The sequence below is a fragment of the Phyllobates terribilis genome, unplaced genomic scaffold (genome assembly GCF_046119375.1).
Source record: "Phyllobates terribilis strain yellow unplaced genomic scaffold, ASM4611937v1 Scaffold_5__5_contigs__length_657084704, whole genome shotgun sequence".
Classification (NCBI taxonomy): domain Eukaryota; kingdom Metazoa; phylum Chordata; class Amphibia; order Anura; family Dendrobatidae; genus Phyllobates; species Phyllobates terribilis.
In genome coordinates this window covers 120,526,451-120,541,587 of record NW_027362765.1, presented here as the reverse complement: position 1 = coordinate 120,541,587, position 15,137 = coordinate 120,526,451, and the positions used below count along the sequence as shown (strand labels likewise).

At 44.2% G+C, this 15,137-nt stretch overlaps 2 protein-coding genes across 4 annotated transcripts; one reads left to right on the top strand and one right to left on the bottom strand.

The window, feature by feature from the left end:
- Positions 1–64: 64 nt before the first annotated feature.
- On the bottom strand, positions 65–8,750 carry ZGPAT (zinc finger CCCH-type and G-patch domain containing). Its single transcript, XM_073682870.1, has 7 exons — positions 8,505–8,750; positions 5,954–6,524; positions 5,525–5,658; positions 5,289–5,447; positions 4,189–4,311; positions 1,400–1,805; positions 65–350 (listed from the first exon to the last, which is right to left on the bottom strand). The coding sequence occupies exons 2-7, from the start codon at positions 6,487–6,489 to the stop codon at positions 212–214; spliced, it is 1,497 nt and encodes a 498-aa protein (XP_073538971.1). The 5' UTR covers positions 6,490–6,524; positions 8,505–8,750; the 3' UTR covers positions 65–211.
- On the top strand, positions 8,721–15,137 carry ARFRP1 (ARF related protein 1). Of its 3 annotated transcripts, none has more exons than XM_073682872.1 (8): positions 8,721–8,862; positions 9,498–9,632; positions 10,280–10,367; positions 10,454–10,536; positions 10,668–10,749; positions 10,934–11,004; positions 11,813–11,913; positions 13,377–15,137. In XM_073682872.1, the coding sequence occupies exons 2-8, from the start codon at positions 9,540–9,542 to the stop codon at positions 13,462–13,464; spliced, it is 606 nt and encodes a 201-aa protein (XP_073538973.1). In that variant the 5' UTR covers positions 8,721–8,862; positions 9,498–9,539; the 3' UTR covers positions 13,465–15,137. The 3 variants fall into 3 exon arrangements, with proteins under 3 accessions (XP_073538973.1, XP_073538974.1, XP_073538975.1); XM_073682873.1 differs by having other exon boundaries at positions 8,727–8,862; positions 9,531–9,632; XM_073682874.1 differs by having other exon boundaries at positions 8,773–8,862; positions 9,501–9,632.

The window sequence follows — 15,137 nt, the reverse complement described above, 5'->3', positions numbered from 1 at the left end:
GGGGGTTAGAAGACATACCCAGGTGGATGCACCAGGCTGCCCGAAATAAAAATTTCATGGAACATTGTGTAAAATAAAAAAAATATATATATTTATTTTTATTTATTTTTTTTTTTTAAGTCACAAAAACAAATTGGGAGAATATACATGATGATACATAGGTCATACAATCTCGCTGATCTATACAGAGGTATGTACATGGCGCGCCGGCTCAGAACTGCGTCATCTTCTTGTGTGTGTCCGCCTTCTTCTGCTCTCTCTGCAGACTCCTCTCCTGCTGCTGTAGGTCTGTGAGCTCAGAGCGAGCGCTCGAGAGACGAGATTCCAGCTGTACGCTCACAACGCTGTCTCTGCGCGAGGATCAAAAGCAAGAAAAGGTGAAATAAAAGCCAGGCCTGGTTTATACATGTGCACAGAGCCTTGGCGTCTCACCAGACGGCTGCGGCTGTTTTTTTTTTTTAGATGGAGGCAGCAATTTTATGGACTCAAATAGGACATATGAAAAATTCTATGGCTACAATTTATCATTTGCGTTCTTTTAAAGTCATTTTTCTTTTTTTTTTCATGCGCAAAATTCTTCAAAATGGATGAATTTTGCGTCAAGTCAAAACTTTTAGCTTTGACTTGTTTTGTGAACTTTCAGTGCAAAAACATGCACGGTTCACAAAATAACTGAAGTACAAATAAAAAATAAAAAAAATCACTCTGGGGGGGGTCTGGAGTATATTTTTGAGCCAAATTTCGTGAATCTTTCAAAAAGTCTCAATTAATGAATCACCCGAAAATATCTGGAAACCCCAAACTCAGTGAATAATGGTGAATATTAAAAAAACAACAAACAAGTGAGTAAATAAAAGGAGACGTTAAAAAAAGGCACAACTTAAAAGAAGAATTAGGTGAAAATCAAATACTAGACAAAAAATAAGGTGCAAATAATGAACCAGGTCCTATACCTTTCTAATATTCATTGGCACCGACTTATCAAGAATGGTGATGTTGAGGCCGGCCTTGATCTGGGAGCACGTGTAGAGTCAGACGCTCCCGATTCACTAAGGGGCGCACGCCTCTTCAAGAATCCAGAGTCTATGACAAGTGGCATGCACCTTGCCACAGATCTTACTCCAGTCAGTTACTGGAGTAAGCTTTTTGGCGTAAGGCACACCACAGCTTGTCATAACTTAGTCGAATTGTGCCGTAGTGACCCCGTTTTCCCCCAACTGCTCCCATTTAGGCGCAGCTGGGCAAAACTGGTGTGAAAACCCAACAGATGAAAATTTTTGTAATTTTGCACAAATCTTATCAGCTAAGGATCATATAAGGCAAGGCTGCTGGGCTGTTCCTGCAGCTGTGCCCTCATGTATACTATATACACCAATGTGCCCAAGTAATTCTGGCTTACCTTCCCACATTACGTGCCAAAGCCTCAGCCATCCTCCCAATCTCCCTCTGCTTCTGCAGGATCTTCTCGGTCGTCTGTGCTAGTGCAATGTTCAGAGCCCGCTTGCTGTCCTTACTGGCATTGTACAATTCCTTGCCTTTCCTCTCCATGCCAGTCTCTGCCGTCTGCTTAAGAGACGAATTGTGTTCCAGTTTCTCATTTAAAAAGTCAAAGATATTGCGGTGAGCATTGCCGCTCTGCCCAACTCTTGGCGGCTTGGCCTGTCGCTTTTTCTTGGCTTTGGGGACAGGACGCCCTCCTTTCTGCTTCCGCTGTTGAAATTCTAAGCATTGATCCAGAGATTTTCCTTTAGGTAAGACCACGGCCTGAACGGGCTCCACTCGCCCCTCCGAATTCTTTCCAAGACCTGAACAACGCAGATAAAATATTTGGTGACTGGGGCAGAGCTATACATATTCCAGGGTATACTCTCATGATTAGGACTTAAAGGGAATCTGTCACCAGGATTTTGCTATCTTATCTGTGAGCAACATGATGTAGGGAAGAAGACCCGGATGTATCTCTTAATGGGCTGATTACTGCAGTTTTAAGAAAAATCCCTGTATTATCTGCTGCAGGTCTACCAGTTCTCTGAATGCGGAGCGCTGTATAACCCTGCACATGTTAAAAGGCTCAGATGCCGCACACAGCACGCAGAGAGTATGGCAAAGGTTTAATTCAAGTTTGGTATCTCCACGCAGGGAGTGTAAATTTAAGTAACACAACAATAAAACAGTAAAATCGGCCAATAAACGATTGTGGTTTAACTTTAACACGGAAAGGATGAACAATACGGCGCAGTCCCAAAAGTTCAGGCTGAATAAGAGAAGGTAGATTACTGGAGGCTTGCACTTATCTGTCCTTTAGCGATAACTACGTCCATCTTCAGACACTCACTCCGGAGGGTGTCCGTCTTCTGGCGGCAGTGGGCGGTCTCGGGTCTCACCCACTGGGCCCCCAGTCCTTTTGACCACACGACAGCGGTCACGAGTCCTTTAAGAGCCGTAGCAAGCTCCTCCGGCGTGCAACAAACTGCGTTAGGATCACTAATCCCGGGTGCGTCCTCACCCGTAGGTCACCGTCAGATGTCTGGAAAACTGTGGTGATGCAGGTAACTGAACGATCACTTTCTGTAGGCCCGGTACAGACCGCACGCCCCTTGTTTTGCGGCAAGCTGTGTCACCCGTTCGTCCGTCACCGCAGACAGGTCAGCACGTCTCTATTTCACCGAGGACAGGGCAGCACGTCTCTCTCTCGTTGTCGGCAGGTCAGACTGTTTCTCCCCAACTGCCGGTCTGCTCTCCACAACCAACTGTCTCTTTCGTGCGAACCCAGACACCTGACTTCCTCTCTTCCGTCCCGCTCCTCTGTCCCCCAGCACTGTCCAGGAAGTCCCCCGTGCACTCTTAATCGGGTCCCCTGGCAACACTGGACAGGACCCTGGCAGTTCCGGCACCAGAGCTCCGCACCTGTCCCTAGGCAAGTCTTCCTTCTTACACACACACTACTCATTGGCAGCTGTCACTGTGCATAGGCAGAAAGCTGCCATTCAGTGGTGGGGGCGGGGGTTATACAGAGCTCATGAATATGGAGGACTACATAGCAGCAGGTTTACTAGTCCTCTAGTGATAATCTCCTGCTGAGAAAACTGATGTTATCAAAACCTCAGCAAGCAGCCCAGTAAGTGACACGAGTACAAATTCCCCAGTCGAGGAATTATTTTTTCATCCATTAACAAGGTTTGTCCAACCCTGTATGGACGTCTATCCATTGGACGACCAGTTCTCCATCTTATGTGGTTTCTTTGGCTACAAAGTTTCCTACAATTGTGTTTAGACAGTGAGTTGAGGGTGTTCATTTATTTATTCAAATTGTATTGTTAACATTTTTTTTTTAATTAAAATGAAACCAGGTTAAAAAAAAAAAAAAAAAAAAAAATTGTATCATGCTGGATTAATAGTAATTTACCAGATAGCTCAAGACTAGGTGGCCCTTGAAGATAATGGCGAGGGTCCTCATACACATGCTATTGTTGCAGTGATGTCCTGACACTACAGAGCTAGTGTGTGCACACTGACATGAGCATGTAAGACTGGAGCACAGGGGGATGCAAGCAGAGAATTAATACCATCTATTAAGAGCCACCAGGAAGGCAGTAAAATAACTTTACCTGTCTATGCTATGTATTTAGGGGTCTGATCATTTGGACTAATCCAACAGTCTTTAGGATGCTGTATTAGCAAAATATTACTGTATATGGTAATTTAGGTATACCCCAAGTGGGGGCCTTAAAAAACACAGATATTCTTTAAAAAGTAGTTGTTTGGAGTTCCTAAATGGTAAAAAATGCAAAGTGCTTGTAAACACAAGGAACTTTACAATTTACCTTTATTAAAAAGGGATTTTTCATTTTAAAGTTAATAACTTGTTGCCAAGATTATCGGCCACCTACAGTCTCAGAGTGGCCAGATACCTTGGAAGGAACACGTGCCGCTTGCAAGTTCTGAAGTTAGTTGAATCCAACCCGACTTACTTTCCCTGTTCTCTTCCATGTTGCTTTTCTCAAGTGCCAAATTTCAGAAGCGCACCGCCCAAGGCAATCTGGAAGCAGGCGAGCGGTACGCCCCCGAAGGCACGTGAGCGGTAAGCGGTAAGCCTCCGGAGGCAGGCGATAAGATCACTACTTTGATCTCTTAATCAGCCTTGCAGATAATCTGGAATGTTATCAGAGTCACCAAATAATCGCTCACCTTTTCCTATCTCGTATCCCATACGAGCCATGAGCTTGGACCCGATCCCACGGGTATGAGCCTCCCATCCAGCAAATTCAGAGCTGCAGGATGTAACCCCAACTTCTCCATTGTCCATGAGGACTGCAAAACAGAGAAAGATGTCCATGAAACATCTGTAGAAGCACAGAAATACAAGAGAGCAGTATCATAGATTTATGCAACCAACGCTAAATCATCATATGATAAAAATTATAATGTGCTTCCTTTCCTCCCTATTTTTAAGATCTCGGATTCGAACCATGAATAGAAACAATTTTGCTCACATTCAAATGCTGAAAACCTACAACTATCCAGGCTAGACAGTACTCTGTGAGCTGCACTCATTGCCAGCAATTGTTTGCTCCAATGTATCAGCTCTGATAAAACGCATTAGTCTGTAATCAAGGTTGTTTAGATAATAGAAAATTTTCTCGTCTGGATAAAATTGTAACAAACCATCAGCTGCAGGAAGTATTGGGCAGAGACAAGATAGAATTGTGAATGGTACCATTCACTGACAGCGAACAATAAGGCCACAATTCACCATTTGCGTGATTTTTCCTTTTTGTCTTGTTGTGGTACTTGCAGTTTCTAAGTGGAAAATTCCTCAAATTAGGGCATGCAGGCTGATAAATTTTGCGCAAAATCAAAGATGCTCTTTTTTCTTGCATCAATTTACAGCATGAAGTCAAATTCTTTAAGAAAGTCGCACGTTAATCTTCAATGGCACAAAAAAATAAAATTAGCCAGGTATTGTACTATGTTACTAAAGTACAAATGCGCAAAATTTGGAGAGAGATTGAAAATTTGCTATCGATGAGTTAGGCTAAAATATCTGGTTGAAAACATTGTTGGCCCCCCCAAAAAAAAAAAAAGACAATCAAGAAAAAAAGTTAACTTACAATGAGGCAAAAACAAAAGCTACTATTAGAACCATTTTTATTCCAGAAAAAAAAAGGCTCAAACATGATGGATCAAGGCCAAAGTATATTAGAAAGTTGCAGAACTTTTTATACAATGGCTACGCTTTACAATACACTGGAGAAGCCATTTACAGCAAGAGATAAGTTTACATTTACCTTTAGCATACCCGAAATCCTCCACTCCATCCAGGTCGTCCTCATCGGAGGATGAGCTGTCGCTCTCCCGCAGAGGTGGAATAATGGCGTCAGCCTCCAGAACCGCATCTTTCAGCAGCAGGGAGTCAAATTTGACCGTGTAAAAGTTGTCATCTATATCTGTAAAAAGGAACCAGGGTGAACAGTCAGTGTGTGACCACCCACAGGACACATATAGGGGCAACATCAGCCTTTACCTGTAATTCGCGCTGGGTACCAGATGCCATCCTCATGTTTGGCAAGGCAGGGAGTATCAATCCGAAGATTACTGAGATCTGGTTCTTCAAAGACTTGGAGCTCGCTGACTGGCACAACCTGTCCATGGGAAAACCTGAGCACAATAGGAAAAGGGCGACAGTGAATTTCCTCTGCACCCCAACATCCTCCAGCCTTTGCTTGCCAAAGCCAGCAAAACTAAAACATCGACAATTGAAAATAATAAACTTTACCATATCCATATATATATATATATATATATATATATATATATATATACCCTCAGTCTGTGGCCTCCTAACATAAGAATTCTGCTCCATCACAGTTGGACCTGGCTCCAATAGTAACTTTAATAACTTACAAGAGAACAGGTCTCTCTTCTCCTTAAATACTCTTTGCTGCACATTCACCTGCAGTTCTCATTGAAGCGGCATTTTCCATCCAGAAAGTAGGGACAAGGTTTCATAGCCTTGTGTGTGGGGTAAAGATACAGGACACGTACACCAGCACCTCCATTTTCCATGTGTTCTGAACCCACGACCATGGCATTGTGATATTCTAGGGTCCCCCATGTGCTGTAATACGGGGCTTTTACTTTCATTCCACTGACTTCTTCATCTTCCTCCTCCTCCTCCTCAGAATTAGGATCTGTGGTCTCCAGAGGTTCCCCTTCGTTACTTAGCTCTCCGATCGCCTCTTTGAAGGCCTCATACTCATCATCCTGAGACGATGAGGGTGGTGGTTCGCCGAGGGCTGATAGCAGGTTGGCCTTCTGGACAGACAGCAGGCTGGACTCGGTTAGCTCTATGAGCTGCTGTAAGTCGCCCTGTAGCTGGAGGAGGTCCGCCTTATGCGCTGGGTCCACGTCTTCATGGAGGGAGAGCGTCACTTGCTCCAGCTGGGCCCTGTAGGTCTGCACAGCAGACACCAGACTCTCTTCATCCATGTTTTCCTGGAACGGATGAATCACAGAGCTGCATTCTGCAAATGAAAACATCAAAATTAGCCAGGAAGATCCCATATTACGAGTAGGCACCAAATGCCGCGTCCAGTGCCCACCATACGTTAAAGAAGACGCCCTGCGCCCCCTCAGGACGACTATGCAGCAGTGCATTATGGTCCTGAGTTCCACAATCATGAATATGGCACCCTGCGGTAAATTCCTATAAGAAACCTTATGGCAGGGCTCGACAAACCCAGGCGCCTGGTCGCCAGTGGCGCCTAGAAAATGTTGCCTGGTGCTTGAGGAGTTGAGAAGAAAAAAAAATACTCTCAATCCAATCCCACCTCCTGCACGGAGTCATCCAATCGGAGGAAGCAGGGACAGTATCGCTTAGGCCGCCTTCTCCACTTTGCTCCGCCCCCCTTATGCTCCGGGACTGGACAGGGAGAGTTGGGTTACGGGGGAAGCAGGGCCGGCGTCAGCACCCGGCGTACCCGGGCAAGTGCCGGGGCCCTGGAAAATCAGAGGGGCCCAGCCGCCCACTCACTGTCGGGGCCCGGGCCCACACACCCACCCGCCCACTCACTGTCGGGGCCGGGCCCACACACTGTCGGGGCCGGGCCCACACACTGTCGGGGCCGGGCCCACACACTGTCGGGGCCGGGCCCACACACCCACCCGCCCACTCACTGTCGGGGCTGGGCCCACACACCCACCCGCCCACTCACTGTCGGGGCCCTGGCCGCTTCCTCGGCACCTGTTCAGGGACGCAGGCGCTGCTTGATTGCCGGCACTTCCCCCAGACATGGCCGCGCGCTGTCCGGCTGTGTCTGCTAGTAATGACACGGCAGGGTCGACGGCACTGCACCTTTAATTGTGCTTGTGTGTCGCTCCTGCCGCGTCATTACTAGCAGACACAGCCGCACAGCGCGCGGCCATGTCTGGGGGAGTGCCGGCAATCAAACACCGTCGGAGCGGAGGTCCTGCACAGATGGGCGGGAGGGGCCCGGACCCGACCGCAAGTGGGCCCCTCTGATGTTCCAGGGCCATGAAGTCTGTGACACGCCGGGGGCCCTGCACTGCCCCATACCCGAGGAGCTGCTGGACAGGGCACTGGACCGGGGACAGGTGAGTGAGGCTTCCCCAATCCCCATATTAAAAATATTAGTAATGGGTCTGTGTGAGTGCATGTATGTGAATGTCAGTGTATATGACTGTGTATATATATTTGTCTGTTTTATCTATGTGTATGTCTGTATGTGTACATATGTCTGCGTACCGTGTGTGCGCGCGCATATGTCTGCGTACCGTGTGTGCGCGCGCGCATATGTCTGCGTACCGTGTGTGCGCGCGCATATGTCTGCGTACCGTGTGTGCGCGCACGCATATGTCTGCGTATGTGAAGGATGAGGGGGCAGGCTGGGCCATGTGTAATAAATATATATATATATATATATATATATATATATATATATATATATATATATATATATTTATTTCTCCGCCGTATCTGTGCATCATGAATCGTGTATGTATTAAAAGGGCCCACTGAGACTCTTTCGCCCGGGGCCCAGAAAAACCTGGAGCCGGCCCTGGGGGGAAGGATCGCTGTGGCCGGGGGCCCGTTCTCATCTCCCGCTACCTGTGTAAGTACATACAAAGGCCGTGCTCCCCGGGGAGACGCCGTGTGTGAGGGGGTCTATATGTACAGTTTGTCAACAAAAAAAATTCTGGCTCCTAAATTTTTTGGCTGGCTCCTAGATTCTGAACAACTTTGTCGACCCCTGCCTTATGGTACCATCTTATTTGCGGACCTAAGGGTCCTCAAACCAGAAGGGCCAAGGACATTCAATAGTTAATCCTCCAAAGCAACTTCTACAACACATTGACTCAAGGTAACTACACTTGTCTGCACATGCTGGGACTTATAGTTCTACTCCAAGCCCTGACGACAGAAACGGCATATTCTACACAATGAATACATATATACAGTCCTCCTAAGCCATTGCAAACCTTACCAGCCTCCTATAAAGACGCCATGACACCGGCTGGATGGCGTCATCAGCTCTAGAGCTCTGCCCCGACATCGCCGCCGCCATTTTGGGGTAGACCAGTCGCCGTTTCCCCAAAGGTAGCTATTTTCTCTGTAGTCACTAACGAGTTTGGGATTTTGTCCTGTAAAAGTTTTCGTCGCGATCAAATGAAACGAATTTATCTTAATATGGCAGAAGGGGTTCTGGCGTTTCGCTTGCCACATACAAGATGGCCGCCACGTTTTGACAGACGCGTTTAGTATCCCATGATGCCGTGCGGGACGACGGCGGAAGTTGTTGTTAACTGATTTGAGGCCTGAGCAGCGGGGTGGATGGGGAGGAGGTGAGTTTAGGGGGTTGTAAGAGTTGAGGGGCAAGGCTGGTGCTGGAGGGGGGCTATTATTGCACTGTGCTTTCCTGGGAGGGGGGATATCTCTGCTTTATGCTTCTGCAGCCAAAATCCCTCTTCTTGGAGGGGGCAGCTGGTGATATTTAGTTGGGAAGTCTGCGAAAATAGATGGTCTTCTTGGTACAGGTCAGAGGTCCAATGGGAGGGCTGCTCTGTGCTGAAGGTGTTAGGTTCGGTCCATATGGGACCAGTGGGAATTTGGGAGGAGGTTCTTTGCAGCCAAAAAAGCTGCAGTGTCCAGCATGGGGTGGGTGGAAGGGGCATGCAGCAGTCTGAGCTTCTGAGTACAGTCGATTTCAGGCTTCAAAAAACAATGCAGCTAGGCTGCAGTCACTGATTACAGCTGGGCACTAATTGAGCTGAGCTGCAGTATAAATCATGGAGGACAGAGTGCTACCTAAGGACATAGAGAGTGCATTTCAGATCAGTACACAATGAAAAAGTTTGTCGTAGAGGCCATATCTGTGCCTATGAATGAGGCCGTGGCTGTACACATGTCTGGATGCTTTTACAGTACTTAGGGTAACATTTGAGCATTTGCGATTACTTAGCTTCTTTTTTTTTTAAAGTAGGTAATTATCCTGGTGTACTGCCCCCTACAGGTCACAATCATGTATACTCTCCTATCCGGTCTTTATAAGTACATGTTCCAGAAGGACGAGTACTGTATCCTGATCCTGGGGCTGGACAATGCTGGCAAGACGGTGAGTTATGGGACGACTGCTGCTTTTATGTAGTGTGATTTGTGCTATACTAGACTTGGCATCATAGTGCCGGTGCCAGTCTGGGGCAGCAGGTGCTTAATATGAGAGGGGCAGCTGGGTATTGGATATAATAGATCTGACTAGTGTATCCAGTAGATAATACTAGGCTGGATTGGGAGGTGTATCCAGGTCAACTATATAGATAGATAGATATTACACATATATGTCGGGCTGGATTAGTAGATGTATTCAGAGTGGTTGTACCAGATGCTATAATGGGGGTGGGCAGTCCAATTCTGGGTGAAAGTTTGTATCTGAGGTGGTAATGGCAATTGTTTTGTAGTGTTTTGGTATGGGCAGCTGCCTGGGTCGGCAGGTGTATTGTGGGATGTAGCACCTGCTGTGTCTTTGGGTATATCACTAGTGACAGCACTTATCTGGGACAGTAGGTAAATCTTGCTTGGTATATTATGTAAAAAAAAATAAAAAGTTTAAAAAATAAATAAATAAAATATATATATATATATATATATATATATATATATATATATATATATATATATATATATATATATATATATTATTATTATTATTATTATTATTACTGCAGCAGATGTATGTTCACAGTTTGACATCTTTTCTTCCAGACGTTCTTAGAACAGACAAAAATCAGATTCTGCCGCAACTACAAGGGGATGAACCTCAACAAGATCACAACGACCGTGGGCCTGAACAGTGAGTGGAGTAAATATATAGGGGTGACGTGTTGTTGTAGGCATGCAGTGTTGTTATCTTGTACACACACGTCTTCTCGTCCATAGTTGGCACCATTGACGTGGGTAAAGTCCGGCTGATGTTCTGGGACCTCGGTGGACAGGAGGAGCTTCAGTCTCTATGGGATAAGGTGAGACGCACAACACTAAACTCTAGACCAGAATAGTAACTACAGACCTTGCAAAGTGCTAAATTACAAGTGGAGCGACTATCCCAATGTACACTGTTTTAGTGGTTTTCTAATTTTTTTCCTGTCTTCAGTATTACGCAGAGTCCCATGGAGTCATATATGTCATTGATTCCACCGATGAGACGCGCCTGTCGGAGTCCAAACGTACTTTTGGTAAATTCATTGAAAATGTCACGACCTGCTGATGCTACATAGTCCAGAATGTATCATGTTATCCATATCTGTGCTGTAGAGCTTTTTAGGATAGGAAATAAAGGCTGTTCCATCTGCTGTGATAACGTGTTGATGGATTTTTAAGAATGATCAGTTTTGTGTTTTTTGTTTTTTTTCTTTGTAGAGAAGATGATCAGCAGTGAAGCTCTGGAAGGTGTGCCCATCCTGGTCTTGGCAAATAAACAAGACGTGGAGGTAATCTGGGGGAGGGCGACATCTGTTCTACTGATGTATAGGTCTCATGGGCTGGTAAATGTAACTCTGGATCTCTCAATATTATGGGTAACCACGATGGCATTTAAAACTAAATCAAAACTCCATGGTGAGTAAGGTCAAAATGTTATGTTATCCTCCTGACACTAGCATTCAAAGGGAATCTGCCAGCAGGTTTTTGCAATTTATTCTGAGAGCAGCATGATGTAGGGGCAAAGACCCTAATTCCAGGAACGTGTCACTTACTAGGCTGTGTGATGTAGTTTCAATACAATCTGTGTTTTATCAGCAGGAGATTATCCCTACAGGACTAGATGTCTCATGCAAGACAGTCCAGATAATCTGTATAACCCTGCCCCCACCGCTGATTGGCAGCTTCCTCACAGTGTACACAGGAAACTGCCAATCAGTAGTGTGTGCGTGATCATACAGAGCTCAGCAGTCATAGCACTGCTACATGTACAGCAGAGAAAACAGGAATTCTATCAAAACTGCACCAAGCAGTCCAGTAAGAGATACATAATAATAATAGATACATCCCTGGAATCAGGGTCTCTGCCCCTACATCATGCTACTTTCATATTCCATAGCTAAAACCTTTGGACAGATGCCCTTTAAAGTGTAATTATTTATGCTTGCCACTAGTGGGTGCTATAACCTAACCTAAGATGCCATTTTAGTGTGAGCAGCTTAGATGTTAATTAGTGTAAAGTTTAATAAATACCCTGACAATCGGGGTTCCTATTAGGGTGGTACCAGATATTAAATAAAACTGTTCCTTTCTATTTAGGGTTGTCTCTCCATTCCTGATATTAAGACGGCCTTCAGTGACTGCATTAATAAGATTGGGAAGAGGGATTGCCTGACCCAGGCCTGCTCTGCCCTCTCCGGGTAAGGGTTTGGAGAGTGGTACAGTGATGGTTGCGTGTCTTATTATTTTACAGCATTTGTCAAGTATAAAGCTGTTTTTTTTGTAAAACATGCATCTCACTAAATTAGAATATCATCAAAAAGTTAATTCATTTCAGTTCTTCAATACAAAAAGTGAAACTCATATAGAATCATTACAAACAGAGTGATCTATTACATGTGTTTATTTCTGTTAATGTTGATGATTATGGCTTACAGCCAATGAAAACACAAAATTCATTATCTCAGTAAATTAAAATAATTAACAAAAACACATGCAAAGGCTTCCTAAGCGTTTAAAAAGGTCCCTTAGTCTGTTTTAGTAGGCTCCACAATCATGGGGAAGACTGCTGACTTGACAGATGTCCAAAAGGCAGTCATTGACACACTCCACAAGGTCCCAGAGTCTGGAGGAAGAGTGGAGAGGCCACAATCCAAGCTGCTTGAGGTCTAGTGTGAAGTTTCCACAATCAGTGATGGTTTGGGGAGCCATGTCATCTGCTGGTGTAGGTCCACTGTGTTTTATCAAGACCAAAGTCAGCGCAGCCGTCTACCAGGAAATTTTAGAGCACTTCATGCTTCCCTCTGCCGACAAGCTTTTTGGAGATGGAAATGTCATTCTCCAGCAGGACTTGGCCCCTGTCCACACTGCCAAAAGTACCAATACCTGGTTTACAAACAACAGTATCGCTGTGCTTGATTGGTCAGCAAACTCGCCTGACCTTAACCCCATAGAGAATCTATTATAGAGAATCTATGGGGTATTGTCAAGAGGAAGATGAGACACCAGACCCAACAATGCAGACGAGCTGAAGGCTGCTATCAAAGCAACCTGGGCTTCCATAACACCTCAGCAGTGCCACAGGCTGATCGCCTCCATGCCACGCCGCATTGATGCAGTAATTGATGCAAAAGGATCCCCGACCAAGTATTGAGGGCATTTACTGAACATACATTTCAGTAGGCCAACATTTCGGATTTTAAAAACATTTTTCAAGCTGTTGTTATAAAGTATTCTAATTTACTGAGATAATGACTTTTGTGTTTTCATTGGCTGTAAGCCATAATCCTCAACATTAACAGAAATATACACTGGAAATAGTTCACTCTGTTTGTAATGACTCTATATAATACATGAGTTTCACTTTTTATATTGAAGAACTGAAATAAATTATTTTTTTTATGATATTCTAATTTAGTGAGATGCACCTGTATATATTTTGATTTCTGCTTTTAACCAGTTTTCCAATTTTGAGTGCATAATTTTTATGCTCCAGTCAAATCCAGAGCAGCATTTTTTGCTTTGCTCTGTTACAACAGCCAGTAGGATTGTAAATGCAGCGCTGGATGTGAATATTGTATAAGATGTGATGTTGGGTGAGATTATGATCCCCAAAAAGTTGTGCTTTAATAAGTATCCTGAGATCACCTCTTTGTTCTTGCAGGAGTGGAGTGAATGAAGGAGTGGAATGGATGGTAAAATGCGTTGTGAGAAACATTCATCGCCCACCCAGACAGAAGGACATCACATAGAGACATTTATACCAGCAGCAAGTGACCGATATGAAGATGATGATGATGCCTAGAGCTGTAAATGCCCATCCAGCAGACTGGAATGTGTGTGTATATACTTCTCCAGAAAGATGTGTAGATAATTTATATAGAGATCTATTTATGTCCTTCCTTCATATGAACGCCTCTTCAGTTTGGGTGATGTAATCGGTATGGTGACAGTTTCTGTATAATTGCGCCTTTGTTTTGGCGGTACGTGACCACACAGGAAGTTGCTGTATACTGGTGGCTGCCTCTAGGGGAAGATTTCATGTACATGTGACTGCCACTGAAAGAAGAATTCATTTACTGGCAGCTGCCACTAGAGGGAGTATTTGTGTTACTGGTGACTGCCACTAGGAGGAGCACTTCTTCATTTTTATATATTTTCTAGGTAGCATTACTGAAGTGCATAGACTTCTATGGACTGTAACTAAGAGGTTGTCCAGTGTTAAACAAGTTATCACCTATCCACAGTATAAGTGATAACTTATTGATCAGTAGGGGTCCAACCATTGGTACCTGCTCTAATCTGCAGAATAGGAACTTTTATAGAGTCCAGCAGCAGTGGACATGCTCAACCACAGCCCCATTCATTCTCTATGGTATTCTCCAAGTGCTTAGCTTCTGGCAGCACCATAGAGAATGAATGGAGCAGTGGTTGGGGCGTCCCTTTCTCTCCCCTTTGTTACGTGGGATATAAAATCCTGTATCTGTCAATCGGTGCTGGTCCAGGCGGTCAGACTCCCACCAGTTAGCAAGTGATTACTGGACAACCCCTCTGACAGTCATCTGTGCAAACCAGTATTGCAAATACATTTGGGGCCCAATTCATCATTTTTGGGTTTTTCAATAGTTTTTCTTGTATTTCGTTGATATATCTATATTTTTTTTTTTTTCACCAAAGTCTTAAAAATAGCACCCCTGGTTCACGAATTGGGCACAAAATAAAAAATGTGCTTTATTATTTACTTTCTAATAATTTTATACGTCTTTTTTTAGTGTGTTTTGCTAAATTGCTGCCAATTTTTAGCAAATTTTTCAGATTTACATAAAAGCACTTAAGGGGGAAACTAGAATACAGTGCAGAATTTTTGGAACTTATTAAAAAGACTCGCTGGATCAGCCGAAAACATCCGGATATCAAAAACCATCAAATAGTAACGAACATGAAGAAAAAAACAAATGTAAAATAGACTTTAAAAAAAAAATATGGCGAATTAAAAAGAGAGAATAAGACCAGAAATTAAAAACAGGTGCAAAATACAGAAAACTGGACAAAAAAGGCACAAATACAATAATGGGGTCATTAGTTCTTTGTTAAATTAACCAAGTGTCTGTCCACTGGCTACGAAATATCTAATTGTGCAGCACTTGCCTTTATAAAATTCTTTTAACTAATTAAGAAAAATCTGCTTTCCCCCAAAAACAGCACAACCATAGGTTTTGTCTATTATTGCCGCTCAGCCCCATTCATTAAAATGAGTGACTCTGTCTGCAAGAAGGCAGCCTTGTTTTTCTTACCTCCTGCCATCCCTTTAGTAAACTGGGCGTTCAAGAATACTGGTTTTGCTATTATTTAGCTTGGCTTCTTGTTGGCATTCATTGATCAGATCTAATACACTGACCACATAAATAAATAATTTTCTTCTTGA

What these genes read in the sequence shown, in the direction of transcription:
- ZGPAT (XM_073682870.1), bottom strand. Translation starts at nt 6,489, where the DNA reads ATGGATGAAGAGAGTCTGGTGTCTGCTGTGCAGACCTACAGGGCCCAG. An exon ending in CGCTTCAATGAGAACTGCAG is followed by an intron (nt 5,659 to 5,953) that starts GTGAATGTGCAG and finishes TATTGTGCTCAG; the next exon opens with GTTTTCCCATGGACAGGTTG. An exon ending in TTGGCACGTAATGTGGGAAG is followed by an intron (nt 351 to 1,399) that starts GTAAGCCAGAAT and finishes ATCCTCGCGCAG; the next exon opens with AGACAGCGTTGTGAGCGTAC.
- ARFRP1 (XM_073682872.1), top strand. Translation starts at nt 9,540, where the DNA reads ATGTATACTCTCCTATCCGGTCTTTATAAGTACATGTTCCAGAAGGAC. An exon ending in AACGACCGTGGGCCTGAACA is followed by an intron (nt 10,368 to 10,453) that starts GTGAGTGGAGTA and finishes TCTCGTCCATAG; the next exon opens with TTGGCACCATTGACGTGGGT. An exon ending in TTCAGTCTCTATGGGATAAG is followed by an intron (nt 10,537 to 10,667) that starts GTGAGACGCACA and finishes TCCTGTCTTCAG; the next exon opens with TATTACGCAGAGTCCCATGG.